The sequence below is a fragment of the Gracilinanus agilis genome, chromosome 6 (genome assembly GCF_016433145.1).
Source record: "Gracilinanus agilis isolate LMUSP501 chromosome 6, AgileGrace, whole genome shotgun sequence".
NCBI lineage: Eukaryota > Metazoa > Chordata > Mammalia > Didelphimorphia > Didelphidae > Gracilinanus > Gracilinanus agilis.
In genome coordinates, this window is record NC_058135.1 from 133,238,108 (window position 1) to 133,255,800 (window position 17,693).

The window sequence follows — 17,693 nt, forward strand, 5'->3', positions numbered from 1 at the left end:
ACTCATTTCCCCTAGATTGCTTCAGAACTCAACTCAAATTCCACTTTCTTTAGGAGACCTTTTTCAATCTGCCCAGTGGTTTTGCAATGGACATGATGGACATATAAGGAAAAAATCACTATGGAGATAATTACAGTTTATGTGCTACCTAAAGTACATCTTTTGTAAAAGGCAGGGAAATAGAGAAATTCTTTACCATTAAATAGGAATTTGAGAACGGAATCATTTGGGCTGGGAGATCTAAAGTTTGAGTAGTCAGAGAAGACCTTGAAGAGGCAATGGGATACAAGTTGAACATTTAAAGGTACATGTAATGAATGATACAGTCAGTCATTTGACTAGTTAGTAATAGTCTAGGATGCTAGAACAAAGGATTCCTGACTGGGCAACAAAGCACATCCATTATTTTACCTTACTGGGTAGGTAAATATGTATTCTTTGGCATCTGGAAGATAAATAAGGTTGGAACAAAGGATTTTGGTAAGTGAATAAAAGGTTAGCCTAAATTATGCAAAACCTTGGAAACTAGTGTTCTGGGCTAGGCCTAATGTTAGTCTTTTAGTAGTTTATGTTTAACATCAGAATAAAATGAGGCACTTGCAGATCATTCAGTAGTTAAGTGGAATTGCTTTGCCATAGTAGGAAGAGGAGATTCAATAGAGACAGATATATAGACATCTTGAATTGATTCCATTCATTAAAGTTCTACTTCTTCCAAATTGCTCATTAGAGTCCAACAGCCAAACATCAGAGGGCACTTGAGCTCTTTGTGGAAGTTTTGTACTCAAATAGTCAAGTAAAATCAGTGTATATATTTAAGTACTTTAATACAAAAGTAGGCATAATATATTCCATGCAGTAGTTGAGAAAGTTGGCAAAGGGTGAAGGGTCGTAGATACGTGGTGTTGGAATGTCATGTTTGAGGAAGAGAGAGGTTAGATTGGCTAGATCTCAGAGTGCAGAAAAAGAGGTGCAGAGTTATTTCTTTAAAAGACTGAGAAAGAAAAATTGGGTTAAAGTTGTATAGAGTTTTAAAAGCTAAATAGGATTTTTTTAAATCCTAGAAGAAATAACCACTGGAGTGTACTGAATAGGGGAATCATGCTTAAGGAAAACTTAAGGCAGCAAGGAGATTGATTAGAAAGAGGTGGTTGCCATAGTATAGGGCTTTAACTATGACTGTTATCTGTATGAATGAAGAGAAGAGAAGAGAAGAGATGTCAGATTGAAGTGATGTTGTAAAGATAGAAATACCAGGATTTTGTCAATTGATTGGTTATGTGGGGTAAGGGAAAGTAAAGAATATAAGATAATGTAAATATAACAAGCTTGGCTGACTAGGCTTTCTAGTGGGGGGTGGTGTCTTCTTGAAAAGTAGGGAAGGGAGGATTTTCAGGGAAAGAAGAGTTTAGTTTTAGACACTTGGGTTCAAGCTATTTTCTAGCTATTTGATTTAGAAGAAAGATTAAAAACAAAAAGACATGGTATTCAATTGAGGTAACTATCCAAGGGACAATTGGTGATGAGAGACTGAAAGCTGGGTAAAGAAAAAAACAGACATACACAATACACTCATACATATGAATATATGTAACTTTTTGTTAGTTGTCAGCAGAGAGATGATAGTTAAACCCACTGGAGCTGGTGAGGTGCCAAGAGAAAAAGTGCAGGGGGCCTTGGATAGAGTTTGGAGAACATCAAAGGAAAGGAAACTTGAGAAAGTATTCAAACACGGAGGAAAGCCAGGTGTAATGGACATCATGAGGAGGAAAAAGTAGCAGGGTAGTTAAAGATGAAGATTGAGATTAGATTTGGCAGTGAAGAGATCATTGAAAACTAAAGAGAATCTTCAGTTGAATGGTAAGGTTTGAAACTAGATTATGAAGATTTGAAGTGAAGACATAGAGGCAGTGATTGTAGACAGCTTTTTCAAGGCATTTGACTTAAACAGAGAGGAGAGATACAGAAGGATAGATTGAGTGGGGTTGTTGGGTAGGGACTAGTGAAGGAGCTTTTATTTTAATTGGTTTTAAAAAGATATGTATATCTGAAAGTATATATGTATATGGTAAAGATATGTATATCTGAAANAAAGATATGTATATCTGAAAGTATATATGTATATGGTAAAGATATGTATATCTGAAAGTGGTAGGGAAGGAACCAATAGATGGAGGTTGAAGATGAGAGTGGGATAATCAAGGATCTAAAAACTTGTATACATTCATTTACTTTACATTTATATTACTTTCCATTATCCAAGCCCCCCTGCATTTTTTCTCTTGGCACCTCACCAGCTCCAGTGGGTTTAACTATCATCTCTCTGCTGACAGCTAACAAACAGATACTTATGTTACATTGAAATTTTAGAGTGCAAATCAATGCCAAATTAGAAGAAAGTAAAACTGAGAAAGTATGGCATGCAATTGAGGGAGAACTGCAATTTAACCAAACTATAGTTGTAAAGAAAATGGAAATGGGGGGTGAGGGAATCAGATACTGACACATACTATCACCATTTCTTTTTTTTTAAATATTTTTTATCCAATTATATGTCATAACAATTCTTAGCATTTATTTTCCAAAATTTTGAGTTTCAAATTCTTTCCCTCTCTTCCTCCATCTCACTGATCTAAGTTGTACATATATAACCATTTCTTCAGGAAGTTTTACACGTTTAGTTGAATTTCCATAGCCAGGAGTCCAAGAAGGTAGAAAACCTTCCTCAAACATATAATTTACCTTCAGGGATTTAACACAAAAGCAAGGCCACTCTTAACCTTACAATCCCAGTAATATTGGTGCATTGTGTATGAGGAAGTAGAAAGAGCACAGAAGAAAACAAAACTAGGAAGAACAAATGGACTAGGCCAGTGAAGGGCAAACTTTTTAAAGAGGGGGCCAAAGGAAAGGAAATGCTCATTTGTCAGTCTATTTCTAAGGCAACTCTTTCGAAGTTTCATTGTATTGTATCCTACTCATTGTATTCGTCAGATTAGGAATAATGTCAGGAAGCCAGATAGAACATTTCAGGGGGCTCCCCCCACATCTGGCCCTCAGGCTGTAGTTTGCCCATCACTGGGCTAGACTAAACCTAAATCCTGGAGGTCATAATGTTCAAGATGACTGAAAAGAGGGAGGATATAAAGTAAGTCCTTGGGGAAAGTCAGGCTAATTGTAGAATTTTTTAGAAGAAAGATACTCTTTGAGCGAAAGGTACATTTATTATGTAACATGACATTAGTACCAACCTCTTTGAAAAGGCACAGTAAATTATACCTGGAGAGATACAGCTTTATATTTAGCCTATGAATAGGAAGTGTGGTGTCCTAGGATTTCCCTGGAATTAAAATTTTCCTGTCCACAACTTAAATTCCAATTATTCTCTGTGGCAAAGCAAAAATTTCTATTTTTTCTCTTTTCTAGCTCTTCTATGATTTCAGATACTTTAAAAAAATCTTATCTAACACTGTTTTTGGTTCTTAATTTTAAAAAATTTCAATTAACAAGTATTTTTAAAAATTAATGTACGTCCTTAGCAAATTTCAAAACAAAACAAACAAAAGTCAAGTTCCTTATAAATCTCTACACAGTTTCTGGCAAAATATATTCCCACATTATGCAAAAAATGTTATATCTTTTTCTGCATTTTAGAATTGTATATTTAATTTCATTCTCTTGTATTTAACATTTCAGAATTCTAAATTAGTTTAGAGTTGTTTTTCTCTGTTATCATTATTGTAATTCTCAATATTCTGCTTACTCTTCATTCTGCATAATTTCAGAACATTCTTCCCATTTTCCCCCAAAATTATCCATTTCATCATTTCTTATGGAACAATAATATTCTGTTACATTCATACATCACAGTTTTCTTAGTCATTCCCACATAGGAAGATGATTCCTTAGTTTCCAAATTTTGGCTGCTATGAAATTGGTTGCTAACAATTTTTTTGTACATAAAGACGAGTCAAAGAGTGTGTACAATATGGCATTTTTTGGGGGGTAAAGTTCCAAATTCCTTTAAAAAAAAAAAACGATGTTAGTGATCCATAGCTCTCCAAAGAGTGTACTAATAAACCTGTTCTTCCACAACCTTTCCAACATTTGCCATTTTTCTCTCATCTTTGCCAATCTAATAGTTATGAGGTAGAACCTCAAGGTTGCTTTAATTTGCATTTTTCTGATTATTATATTATTACACATATACTATATATATTAAGCTAATATAATATTAGCTTAGATCTCTTCCTTTGAAAACTTACTGTTCGTAGCCTTTCACCATTTATATAATGGAAATTTGATTTAGTTTTATACATTTGAATCATTTTCTTATGTACATCATATAGATGAGGCCTTTGTCAGAGGAACTCATTGCAAATTTTTTTTTCCCAATTACTTGTTTCCTAGTGTTTCCTACTTTAGATGTGTGAAAACTTTTAAATTTCACCCAACTAAAATTATCCATTTTATCTTCTTATAGTTATCTTCTTATTTTTATCTTGTGTTCCAATCACCTCTTTAGACATGAACTCTTCCTATATCCTTAGATCCAATAAGTAATTTCATTCTTGCTCCTCTAATTTGTTTATGGTGTGACTTTTTATATCTATTTAGAGTTTATCTTGTCATAAAGTATGAAGTGCTGGTTTAAGTTTAATTTCTACTGGACTTCTGCTCAATTTTCCTAGTAGTTTTTGGCAAAATAAATGAAGTCCTTCCCTCACTTACCAGGTACTTTTGGTTTATGCTTCTACTGTGTTTGCTTCTTTTTGCTATGAGCCTAATTTGAACCTGGATCAAGTCATTTTAATGATTACTGCTTTGTTGGAAATCTGTTACTGATCTTCCTTCCCATTTTTTCTTCATTACCCTTGATTGACATGCTTGACCTTTTGTTCCTCTATGCACTTTGTAATTATTTTTGTAGCTCTATAAATATTCATTTGATGGAATAAGTTAATTCATTTAGATAGTATTATCATTTTTATTATATTGGTTTGACCTACCTTGAGCAATTAATGTTTCTCCAGTTATTTTGTCTGTATTTCTACAGAGAGTATTTTATAGTTAGATGTCATATATTCCCTTGAAAAATCTTAGTAGATAATCTCAAATAGTTCATAGCTTCTCCTTGAAACTCTTCTTGCTGGGTTTGTTGGCTATATATTAGAATGCTGATGATTCATGTTGATTTATTTTACATCCTGTAACTTTGGTGAAGTGATTAATTATTTTAAATGGTTAGTCCATTCTCTAGGGTTCTTTAAGTATATACTATCATATCATTTGCAGAGCAATACTTTTGTTCTCTCTGTATTCTTATTTTCTTTTTCTTGTTTTATTGCTATAGCTATTTAAATAGTAATGACAATAATGGATATTCACACTTTATCTCTGTTCTTATTGGAAAGGCTTCTAATTTTTCTCCATTACATGTAATATTTGCTCTTGAATTTAGATTAAAACTTTACTATATTAATGAAAAGTCCATTTATTCCCATAATTGAGTTTTTATTAGAAATGAATGTTTTTAGACTATCGATATATTTCTTAATATTAATAATATGGTTTATTTATAATCTTCCTTATGTTGAACCAACTAGTGTTTCTGCAGAGATGATTTTTTTCTACTATTCAGTATTCCTAAATTATATTAAAACTTCTATTATAGGCATTGTGACAGAATAAAATACTTTTTTTGTTTACATATTCCTTCAACCAGCTGCTTTGGTAAGATTGAGTGTCTTTTACAAAAAAGAATTTTTAAATATGACAGTTTTTTTCCTTTTCTTTTTCTTCCTGTAGCCTGGTGTATTCACTCAGTTGCTGACTGCTGCTGAAGAGCGGTGGTGGCTTTGGATCATTTATGCCTTGACAGCAGGGCTGCCTTTAGTACTGATTACTTTATTTTGTTGGCCAAGAAAGGTAACACAACAGGATTTCTTTTCATGTTTTTTTCAGTATTTAGAGTTTCTGTTGGCTAAACAAATGGCTCATTTAAGTAGTGAACTAAACTTTCTGAAATATTTTAATGATACTTCATTATTGGTGTGACATACAAATTGCTAATTGTAATGAGATTAGCTTATGTTAACCACCACAGAAAAAAGATGAAGATGCAGAATACAAAAAAACTGGTATACATAAGCCACAAACAAAGGGAGCACTAGAACAAGAAGTGAAAGAGGAGAAGGCAGCCCTAGAAAATGTTGCAGACCTAGAAGAGGAAAAAGAAAATCAAGATGATGGTGAAATGGAAAAAGGTATGATAGCAGTGGTATTTAGATGGGTATTTGGGAGACGCTCATATATAAAAAGGTGAGTGCTCTCTGGTAAATACTAGTTTTAGTATTAGTTATAATGACTGTTTGGATATATAGGTCCACCATATATATATATATTTTTTTATATATATATATATATATTATATATGTGGGCCCAAGTCCCAAAGCCAGTGGCAATGGAGGGACACATCTCTCAAAGCAGTTCCAGACATAGTGGTCTGACAGGCCTTTCCATTGTTTTTGATGATGCATACTTAGAGAAGTCCCAGTTGCTGATGTTGACCCCTTCTTGCCCCATCCATTGCTTCCAGTGCCACAGTTCATCAGCATGGTTCTGAAGAACAGATGGCAAACAAACTGAAGGTACTATTTGACTTTACATTAAAGAACTTAAGAGTTATCACCAGCATCTCTTAGAAGATTGTGGGGAAATGCATAATGAATATCTTCAAATATTTCTGAGGATTATTTACTGAGAGTTGAAGCGTATGTTAGAGGCTGTTTAATCCAACAGATAAGAAAATGAGATTCAGAGAGATCTAAGTTATTTAATGACAAGTTACAGGTCACACATGGCTAGTAGGTATCTAGTATGTATAAGAGGCACATTTGAACCCAGAATCCCTTATTCTAAAATTAGCAAACTTTTCATTAAAAAGTGTTTTGACAATTTGTGGCTCCACATGGCAGATTTAGGACCTCTGGGTAGAAGTTACAGAGACAGATTAAGGAAGTATAAAGAAGTGTAAGAAATTACTTCCTAGTAGTGCTAATAAATAGATCCTCTATCAGTTCCAAAAAGGGAACAGATTGCTACATGTGTTAGTGAGTTATCCATTAATTGGAGCTTTTCAATAAAATGCTAGATAACAATTTAAGAATATTATAGCAGGGATTAATGATTAGGGTAGGGTTTGGATTAGGTGACATCTAGAATCCCTTGAAATATTAATTTGCCATGAGTCTATAAATCTCTGGAATTTTGGCTTCCTAGGAGCAGGTTACTTAGGGGAATTTCTAGAGATAAAAGTCAAGTGCCCAGGGTTTCATTAATCTTAATTATTTTCAATGGATTGGTTTCTTAATATGGGCCCAGAAATATGGTCTATAGCAGAGTTAGGGAGGAACGTAAATGTAATGGGTGCCTAGTAGCCACCCACCATTTGAAGTAACTAGATGACAGATAACTGCTTCTTCACTGGCAGATGCCCACCAAAATATCCATTGCACAGAACGTGATTCCCACTCTTAAAAGATTGCTGAAATTTTTTTCCTACCTTCTCTCTCCCAAATTAGTCCAGTTGAAGATGCCAGATCTGAACTAAACCCTAGGTTTGATTGTTCCTCCACACTAGACAGTTCTAAGTACTAATAATTTGAAATAACTCTTTTGAACATCAAATCAACCTCAATGCCAAAAAGGTGGTTTAAACTCCAAATGACCTACCAGGTTTTTGTTACAAGATTATTTTTGGAAAATTCTGGCATCCCTTGAGATGTAGACATTCCGTATACTTTATTTTCTGAGTGAGAGATAGGAATACAAATATAAAACTTAAAAATGATATCTTATTAAATTTATGTTCATCTGCCCCCTGAGGGACTTTTTTCTTTTGTTTGTTTTGTTGTCAGATTATTAGTAGAGCTTGAAAATAGAAAGATGTTAAAGAGGAATTAATTGATTTTATCTTTGTCTGCTATGCTTATATATCGAAATGACCCAGAACTAGGATAAAAGAAATAGCAAATTACTTAAAGACCCTGGAAGTAAATATAGAGCAAGTATGCATATTATACCTCTAGGAAGGTAATCACATTTTAGCACACAAGAGGAATGTTCAGAATTTCACTTCTGAATCCAAATAAGATGTATTCTTTTCTATTTAATTGATTCACTACTTGTAGTTGTCCTTTTTATGTCTCAAGAGAAAAATACGGAGTTGGATCTTGAATTTTGTGTTTTCAAGTGGATTTTTGCCTTATTTAGGAATAACAAATACATGGTGTAGATAAAGCAATACTGGATTCTAAAAATCACTGAATTCTAGTTCCTACTTTTCTTTTAGTTTTTTCTTTTGGATGAATCTAAATATCTTTTTGCTATCCTAATGCAGAAAATGAATATTAAAAAATTAATACACTGTCTAAAAGGGTTTATATCAAGATTATGAGGCGAAATTAATTTGAAGGCTTTGGGAATCATATAATGAATGTACTTTGAAAAGATTATAGATATTATTAAATTGTTACTGTGAGGAAGAGCAGCCTTAGGTTTTGCTCATCCCCAATTCAGCTTTCCTATATAATACATAGTTGATATAAAGCATGAGACTTAGAAATCAAAATACGAGGCGATACAGATTATACGTTTTTAGAAGACTGAAATTGTATAGCTGTGTAGACAGAAACTGTGTAGCTTATTATTGCTTTAACTATATTATGACCTTTTTATATGTTATTTGAAAGCAGATTTGGGCTCATTTGTCTTAGAGCCTGTCTAAGAAGTATGTATTGAAGTGTGTTTGAAATACTGGGTTATATCCAGTTATTACCAGCATCATTGATCCAGAAACAGCAGACTAGTGTTTGGATTACTTTTGTTTGTGTAAGGCCCTTTTTCACCCTCTAATGGTGCTTAGCGGGGTTTTTGTTTTGTGGTCCTTTTGGCCACATTGGGGAAGAAAGGCAGGTAGTACTGTATTTATGATTTAAACTACCAGCATATGTCCACAAATGTGGTCTCCTCAATCCTTCTGGTGATGGTAGTCCTTACTTGGTTATATCTGTAGAAGAGAGATTGGTGGGTTTTATGTTGAATGTCTGAGATAATAGAGTGCATAGAAGAGCATAAGTGACTAGTAATTGGAGAGAAAGCACAAGAAATGAAAAGGAAGGGGTGATATATTATCAAAACATGAAAAAAGAGAAGACACATTTATCTTAAGTTATCGTCAAGAAAAGGAATAATGGTTTCTTTACAAACATCAACTTTTCACATGATATAGAGATTGAATACTAGAAACTTTTATATGATATTTTGGTCTCTTCCTTAAAAAGTTATCTGCTGGGTCATCTTTCACTATTTCCTTCATGAGTTTTTTATGTTGGTGTCTTCCACTATAGCTTGAGGAATATGGAAATATATATTGCATGAAAGCACTAAGTTAACCTATATCAGATTCTTTACCACCTTAGGGAAGGGAGATAGAAGAGAGAATCTGAATCATAAAATGTCTGAAAATAATTGTCAAAAATTATTTCTACATGTAATTGAGAAAAAAGTCAAATATGAATCATTTATTTCAAAATTTATAACAAAAGGCAATATATTTATCAAAATGAGTTATATTACAATTAATACAGGAACTTTTTGAATAGAGGAATTTGGTTTTTTTTTAATGTTGTATTCTTTATAATCCTTTTTGTATTTTTGGTATTTTCAATAACATAGCTCTGAGTTTACAAAGTGAAGCATTTCTGTGGCTTCTCTATTCTAGAGGAAGAAGATGAGACTGAAGAAAAGAGTGAAGGAGAAAATGAAACTATAGAAGGGCAAGAAGAAGGCAATAAATCTGGATCAGAAGATGAGGTGAATTCTCTTAAATAGAAATGAACTAGTTTCAATTTGATATGGTCAAAGATGCTTATGTCAGTTTTTTATCACACTTTCTCCTAACAGCATTACAGCTCTTAGAATTGTCATAAATTTCTTTTTAAGGAAGTTAGGAAAATATAACAGTTAATATTATCTTCATTCCCAATGCAATAGTAGTAGGCTTAGACGATGGTGAATGAATCCCAAAGACACAGTTTGTACTATAACCATTTTTAAATTAGTAGAGTTGTACTAGAGGACATAAAGGATACATTCCTTATAAATTTTTAAAATATTTTTGATATTTGGAAATCATTTCCCTCTAATGACATCTGTGAAAATAGATTTGTTCTTTAATAGAAAGTTAATGTTTTAATGGCATATTTGGGCAACATAGTTAAATAAATGTTTATTGATCACTTACTTTGTATCTAGAGCACTGTGCTAGATGTTCACACACCTTTTTATATAAGATTTTGCCCCATGAATTTTTTGATTCATTGCTACTGTGGAAAGACCTCTGGACTTGAGTCAGGAGTGACCTGCCCCCACCACTGTGTAGCAGTGTAACCATAGCCAATTCATCTAATCTCTCTTAGATTTAATTTCCTAGTTCATAAAATGGTGATATAATCCCTATTTATATTTTATAGGGTTGGGAGGATCAGAGGGATAATTTATATCAATAAGTATTTGATCTACAATATCAGCTATTATAAAGCATTTTTTATAATGATTTGAGGTGAATTTCATATTTCCTTTCTTTTATTGAAATGTAATTTTTTTCAGTACTTTAAAGTATTAAAAAAGATAACTTCTTGCTGGGATTGGGATTTTTGGGGGAGGGATTATTTTTAAGGGATGTCACAAATTATGCAGGTCACAATTCTGAATAAAATAATACCTTAAAAGAATCTTCTCTCAAGCTGAGATGGGAAGAACTATAAGATAAATTGTTTTCTATTATATTAGTGGGTGCAGTCATATAATCAGTTATAGTGGACGTCAGAGTCATGTGGAGATAGAAATAAGGATTAGACCTGTGATTTCATTGATATTGATGGATTTTCTGGTGAGGAAACTCCGTTTGCCAATGGAGGCTGGAACCTTGACAACTGCCCAGGTCATGCTGCCTTTGGAAGATGAGAAGAATAAAGCTGGACTCTGAGAATCCAGCAAGTATGCCCTTGTCATTCTGTAGGTTAGGAAGCAAGTATTTGCAAAAGGTCATAAGTGCAGGTGGGATTTGAGCCCAGTTCCTCCTAATTCCAAATCTATTGCCTGCTTTCCTACACCATATTGCCTCTTCTCTGTACCTCCTCTAGCTATGGGAGGTTCTTTTCTATATACCTGACTTTTAAAAATCATCTTCAATGTACAGTTTTCTTTATCCTGTCTAAAGGATGGCTTATTGAAAAATAGTCTTTTTAGGGGTAGCTAGATGGCTCAAGTGGGTAAAAAGCCATGCCTGGAGATGGGAGATCCTGAGTTCAAATCTATTCTCAGATACATCCTAGCTGTGTGACCTTGGGCAAGTCACTTGACCCCCATTGCCTAGCCTTTACCCCTCTTCTACCTTAGAACCAATTTGTATTGATTTTAAGATGAAAGGTAAGGGTTTTTTAAAAAAGAAAGAAAACTAATCTTTCAGTATCGTATAGCTCCCATTCATATTTGTGATAATTAAAAAGTGAATCAGTATAGTGGCCTAATAGTAAAGTTTCTTGTTTGTAAGACCAGCTCTGTTCCCTTTATCAATTTAATAAGCACTGGCCAAGTACCTATTATATTAGCCATCATTGTACTGGATTGGGGGATAGAAAAACAAAAACAAAATTCTGCCCTCAAGACACTTACATTGTGTTAGGGCCAATATGGGAAATGTATAAGACTTTATGGGGACCATGAAGAGACTGGGTAGTGCTCTATGTATTTGAAAGGGGAGAAAAAACTTACAGCTTGGGAAACCACAGAAGACTTCACAGAGAATTTAACACTTGAGCTGGGCCTTAAATTAAGGAATCTTAAAGGTGGATGGGGGGGAGGGGAGTATGCCAAGTAAAAGGTTCAACTGTGTATACAGACATAGGAGGTAGGTGATAGAATGCTAAGTTCTGTGGAATAGCTAGGACACTCGAGCATAAAGTGGGACAAAATAGTACATGAATCAGTGTAAGGAGAACAGGAATCTTTGCCGTTGTGACAAGAGTCCTTCTTCCTTTTGTTCCCCACAAAGGCCTGTAGGAACAGCAGCTAGGTGGTTCAGCAGTAGAGAGCTGGGTCTAATTCATAACTAGCCTCAGACACTTGTTAGCTATGTGACCCTGGGCAAGTCATTTCACTTCTTTGTCTGTTTCCTTAACTGTAAAATGGAAATAATACATATACCTCTTGGGGATGTTGTGATGACCAAACAAGATACTAATCATAAAATGTTTAGCACAGTGCCTAGAACAGAAGTGCTATATAAATGTTAGCAATTATTATTTCTAATGTTTTTCCGAAGCTTCTTTGAGCACCAGGACAATTTCTGTGGTTTGGTCTCAGCCACATAGTAGGAATAAGATGGGAAACAGGCAAATGGAAATGGGATGTATTTTTCTCTGGTCCAGAAAAAGATTTCCAATACTTTGACTGATTAGGAGAAGGAACAGAATAGATGAAACTTTGCCAGATGTGATAAAGACTGATAAGTAGACCATAGACTAATAAGACCCACTACATGGAAGGCAAAGAAGACAGCCATTAATTAACCCCAGGTATATCTCATTCTCAAAGAGCTATAACACTTCTCTGAGAAGAGCAAACAGTGAGAGACAACTATAGTAGATAGCAGTTGGAGCTATGGTGCCAGTTATTTGTGGAAGAAAACCAAACCAGTAAAAAAACCATAACATTTGTTGGAATGGCAGAGATACATGGAGCCAAGAAATGGAGCACCATAGATAGTTCAGTGGTGGCATAGAACTGTATAAAAAGAGGTGCCTGGCCAAGAAGGAACAAGGAACAGAGCCTTTGCGGAAAGGGGAGAGAGAAGATGACATAATGTGGAGCTATGTGATTGGTATCTAGAGTAGTGCTTATAAAAGATGCAGTGAATCACCAATCTCTGCTTTGAGGAACAAAGCTGAACTTTGCCCCTTATTTACTCAAATCCTTATCCAAGGTGGTACTGGAAATCACTAGAACCCGCTGTTTGGGGAAGTGGGGCTGTTGACACATACAGACAAGTTCTTTAAGTACTTTAAATAAAAAATGGTGTTTAAGTTCTTAGAGAAGATAGGGCACATGAGAGGTAAAGTAGCTTGATTTTAGTGAAATATTAAGGCAAGAAAAATAACAGGTTGGAATCAGATTGAAGGAAGAGAGGGCTGGCCTAAGGAATTTACATTTTAGGTGTCAGGGAGTGTGAGTGAAATAGGGGTTTTATGGGTTCAATATATTAAAAGATGGTTGTCAGAGGATTGAACTATTATCAATCCTCAATTAAAAATAATCTCAAAATTGACTTTTATGGAAATTTATTTACATAAGAAGAGAGAAGTAGGGAGATAAGCAAGGGTTAAAGGGCCTGAGGCCGGGAGGTGAATGGAGCAAACTTCATTCACAGAGTCTATAAAAGGAAGTTTCTTAATAGAATTTCCGGAAGATTCAGTCTTTAAACTCACCACATGGAACAGTCTTAGTCATGAACCAGCAAAGCTCCCTCAGGTCCCCTTCACCAAACCACTCACTCAACTCCCTCTTTTTAAAGGGGTCCCTTATGCGTCACTTCCAGTGCCTTCCCCTAGCCTGCGTGTCCAATCACAATAGACGCTTTCTCATAGAAAGCTTAGGGGGCGGTGCGTTGATTCTGATTCGTTACTCACTCTAGCACACGGTGGGTTAGGACCTCCCAGAATTGGAAGGTGCTCTCACCTTTGGTGATTAAATCTAAAGATGGGCAGTGTAGACTTAATTTAATTATCACAGGAGCCACTGAAAGTTTTTTCACAGGGAACCAACATGACTAGAAACAATTTAGAATTGTAAAAGACCTGGGAGATTATGTAGACCAAGTCTCTCCATTTGTACTTAAGAAAACCAAGGTATGTAGAGAGGAAATAGGTCATCACATTTTAGGAAACTTAATTTTACCTGTTCTTCTGAAATGGTCAATCAGATTTAATGAGATTCTAGTATATTCAATTTTAAATGCCTCAGAGGATTCAGTGTGAGGTGTTTTCTAAATCTATTCAGATGACCAAGAGAGTTGGGGTTGGCTCCTTTACATTATCTCTTTTGATTCTGGAAGTTACAGAAGTTATTTTTACATCAGTGATCCCTTCTCTCTCTTCATCCTTGACCTCCCTTACATTTGAATAGTATTAACTAGTCTATGTTCCTGGCTGTGTGCTGCTCTCTGGGTTTTTATGACACTGCTCTCTCTTTAACATGTCTGATTGCCTCTTCTCTGACACCAATCACCCGTATCCCATCCATTGTACTCCAAAGCTATGGCATGTGGACCATTTGTGTTCTCTTATGAGGTGACTTCATCCACTCCTTTGTATGGTAACAATTTGTTTGCAGAATGATTCCCAGTTCTTGTTCACATTCTCTCTCTCCCCTCCCTCCCTCCCTCCCTCCCTCTCTCATCTCTCTTTCCCCTCCTCTTTCTCCCTCATAGTCACTCATCAGTTATTTTTCAGTTGTGTCCAACTCTTTGTGACTACATTTGGAGTTTCCTTGAGGAAACAGATAAACAGGATTAAGTGACTTGCTCAGGGTCACACAGCTAGTAAGTGTCTGAGGCCAGATTTTAATTTGGGGAAGAGCTTCCTGCCTCCAGGCTTAGTGTTCTATCCATTGCACCATCACCCACCATCTCTGTTGGACATAGTAATTTGGATACCCTGAAAATATTTTAAATAGCTTGCTTGAAGAGGACACTTTCTCTTCCATCCTTCTTCCACACACTAGTTATGGAGGCTTGCAACTGTGGTGACTCTTTCTTTCTCACCTGGCTGCACTGCTTTGGCCCTTCTCCACCCTGCTCCAGGAAGCTCATTATTGGGATAATCTCATTATCCTATAAGATTTAATCAGCCTTGGGTAGTCTATTTTATTCCTGCCCTCTACTTCTGACAGGAGGGTAAGAACTTGAATTCCAATTCTTCATTTAAGGAGAAAGGACCTTCAAATATCTCATTTTTCTCCCAGCTACCTTACTTTGGGACTTCTTTGACTGACTTGACTATGTCTGAAATGATACCTTGTTTTGTATTCGCCAACTAAACTACAAAGTCCTTAAGGACAAGGACTAGGTTGGTTTTTTATTTTTTTGTACAGTGATCATGATCAACTTTGGCTGCTTATAAATTGCAGAGGATAAAGTATATTGCAAAGAAGATCCAGTGTTAAGAGATAAAATCCTGATCTCTTATTTCTGTAAAAAAGAATAGTGTTGGGGACAGCTAGGTAGCTAGTGAATTGAAAGCCAGGCCTAGAGATGGGAGATACTAGGTTCAAATCTGGCCTCAGATACTTCTAGCTGTGTGACCCTGGGCAAGTCACTTAACCTCCATTGTCTATCCCTTACCATTCTTCTGCCTTGGGACCATTATATACTGTTGATGTTAAGACAGAAGGTAGGGGCTAAAAAAAAAAAAAGGAATAGCTTTAAAACTCTTGCCCTGTGATTTTAAACCTAGTTTACATCTTCTGAAAGGGTAGAAAATGGAAAAAAGACCAAACCAGAAACCTGATAAAGATATACATATTGGTCTTTCCTGTGTTATCATAATTCTTCTATTCATTTGTTTATTCAACAAGCATTTTTTAAAATATGTCCTATGTTTAAAGCACATTGGTAAGTTGAGGGGCTCCCCGAAGAACCTTACATTCTTCTGTTAAAAGTGTGCTGGATAAAACTGAAAATGAATTTTAAATTGATGGGATACTCTGTATCTGAAGTCAATCAACATGAATTTATTAAATAGTTAACGAAGTATAAGTACCAGGACTACAAAGACAAAAGTGAAATAGACCCTGCCCTCAAAGGACTGATGGCATATGCATCTATAAGTATGTATAGAATGCATATACAATTAATACAAGGTATTTGTGGGTGGAGGGCACTAGTAGTTGGGAGCATTAGGAAAGTTTTCATGAGATTGTGCTTGAATTGAATCTTGAAGGAAACTTGGAAAGGATGCCAAGAAGCAAAGGTGAGTTGTTGCATTCTATGAATAGAAGATGGTCAGTGCAAAGGCACAGAGACTGGAGATGGATTGTCAGGTGTATCTTAACAGCAAGTCATCCAGTATGGATGGAAAGCAGAACACAAGGAGAGGAATAGCGGGAGAAGCTGGAAAGGCAGGATGAGGCCAGATGGTGATGTCGTAAATGTCAAATGGTGGTGGTGTAGGCAATTGGGGCTGAGTGGAGTGAGTTAGCCATGGGGTGACATGATTTGTGACAATCACTTTGGCAGCTGCGTGGAGAATGCATTGGAGTGGAGGCAGGTACACAAAGAGCTTTGAAGCGCTTCTGATTGTCCATTCAGCACGAGGGGAGGGCCTAAACTAGGAGGTGGCTGCGAGTGGGGAGGAAAAGGACAAGACCCAGAAGTTGACTGGATCTGTGCCGCTTTTTTTCTGACAAAGGCAGGCAGGCACTGGGCTGATCTGAGAAGGAAGAGTTGAAGGGGAGAAGATGGCTCTAGGCAAGGGAGGGGCCTAATTCTGGAACAGAGACACTGACTTCTTGGTACATTTTGGTACGTGGAGGACAATCTAGATATTGTGGGGATTTAGTCCAAGACTTGAGTAGACAAGATGAGCAGGGTGACCCTAAGCCATAGACCAGCTGATAATGGTTAAGGAAGATGTTTCAGAAAGTCTAAGGATAGCTGATAACTCTGAGCTGGTCACTGGCACTGCCCTTCAGCTGGGTTTACTTTTCAGTCACCACAAAAGATTTTGGGTTTGTTGGGCCATTCTGTATCCTGGGGCAAGTCAGGCCCAAGCAGTTTCTTCTTGGCTGCCTGTATAGTTGAGAGCTCTAGCAAATCAAGGTAATTAGCATATTTTTATTTTCACAAGATCTAGGAGTTATGCATATAGAGACTAACCGAAATTGGCTGCATTGTTATTTGGAGTAATAAACATTGATAATCCACAGAGGGTAGTACTAAATAAGGTTATTAAAATTTAGTGCTTAGATGCCTTTAGATATATCATTCATAAGAAAGTGTTCAGAAACAGAAGTACTAATATACATTCTTTTTCCTTAGATGAAAGAAGCGGATGAAAGTACAGGGTCTGGAGATGGGCCAGTAAAATCAGTACGTAAAAGAAGAGTAAGAAAAGACTGAAATCCTTCCAAGTTTTTTTAGTCCCTGAAGGAAATATTGACATGCCAGCATGGATATACCAATCACTGGACTTGACTCTTTCTCTACCTCCTGCTCCCAATAGCCAGCCTCTTTATTCTTCTTAAATTTCCTTTAGTCTTCCTCTTGAGGAAAAACACTACTTGTGAAGTTGTCTGGTGTTTTCATTTAGAATAAAAGAAAAATGGCAAGTTGAATAACAGATTTAAGAGCAATAATATCATTAGAGTTTACTTATTTAAGTCATTTTGGAGGTCATTTTAGTTCTTTAAAATGTGTGTGGGGAATGAATTTATTGCAATTTCTCCACTGCAATTGGATAAATGAACTTTAGCATTTTCCTTTTAATGAAAATGGCTAAACTACAGCACAGCAAATCAAACAGAAGTGGGATAGTTTTTTGTTGTACAGAACTAAATGCAATAAATTTTTTTGT

At 35.6% G+C, this 17,693-nt stretch overlaps 1 protein-coding gene across 3 annotated transcripts in view; it reads left to right on the forward strand.

Moving 5' to 3' along the window:
• The window catches only part of CLGN (calmegin), a 42,553-nt gene extending 25,314 nt beyond the window's left edge, over window positions 1-17,239 (forward strand). Inside the window, exons 11-14 of one of the 3 annotated variants that reach the window (XM_044681020.1) lie at window positions 5,809-5,953; window positions 6,114-6,266; window positions 9,785-9,876; window positions 17,159-17,239. In XM_044681020.1, coding sequence (XP_044536955.1) covers window positions 5,809-5,953; window positions 6,114-6,266; window positions 9,785-9,876; window positions 17,159-17,239 — 471 coding nt within the window. Of the gene's footprint in view, window positions 1-5,808; window positions 5,954-6,104; window positions 6,267-9,784; window positions 9,877-17,158 lie in introns of all 3 variants that reach the window. The other 2 variants (XM_044681021.1, XM_044681019.1) reach the window with 2 other exon arrangements.
• The last annotated feature ends 454 nt before the right edge of the window (window positions 17,240-17,693 follow it).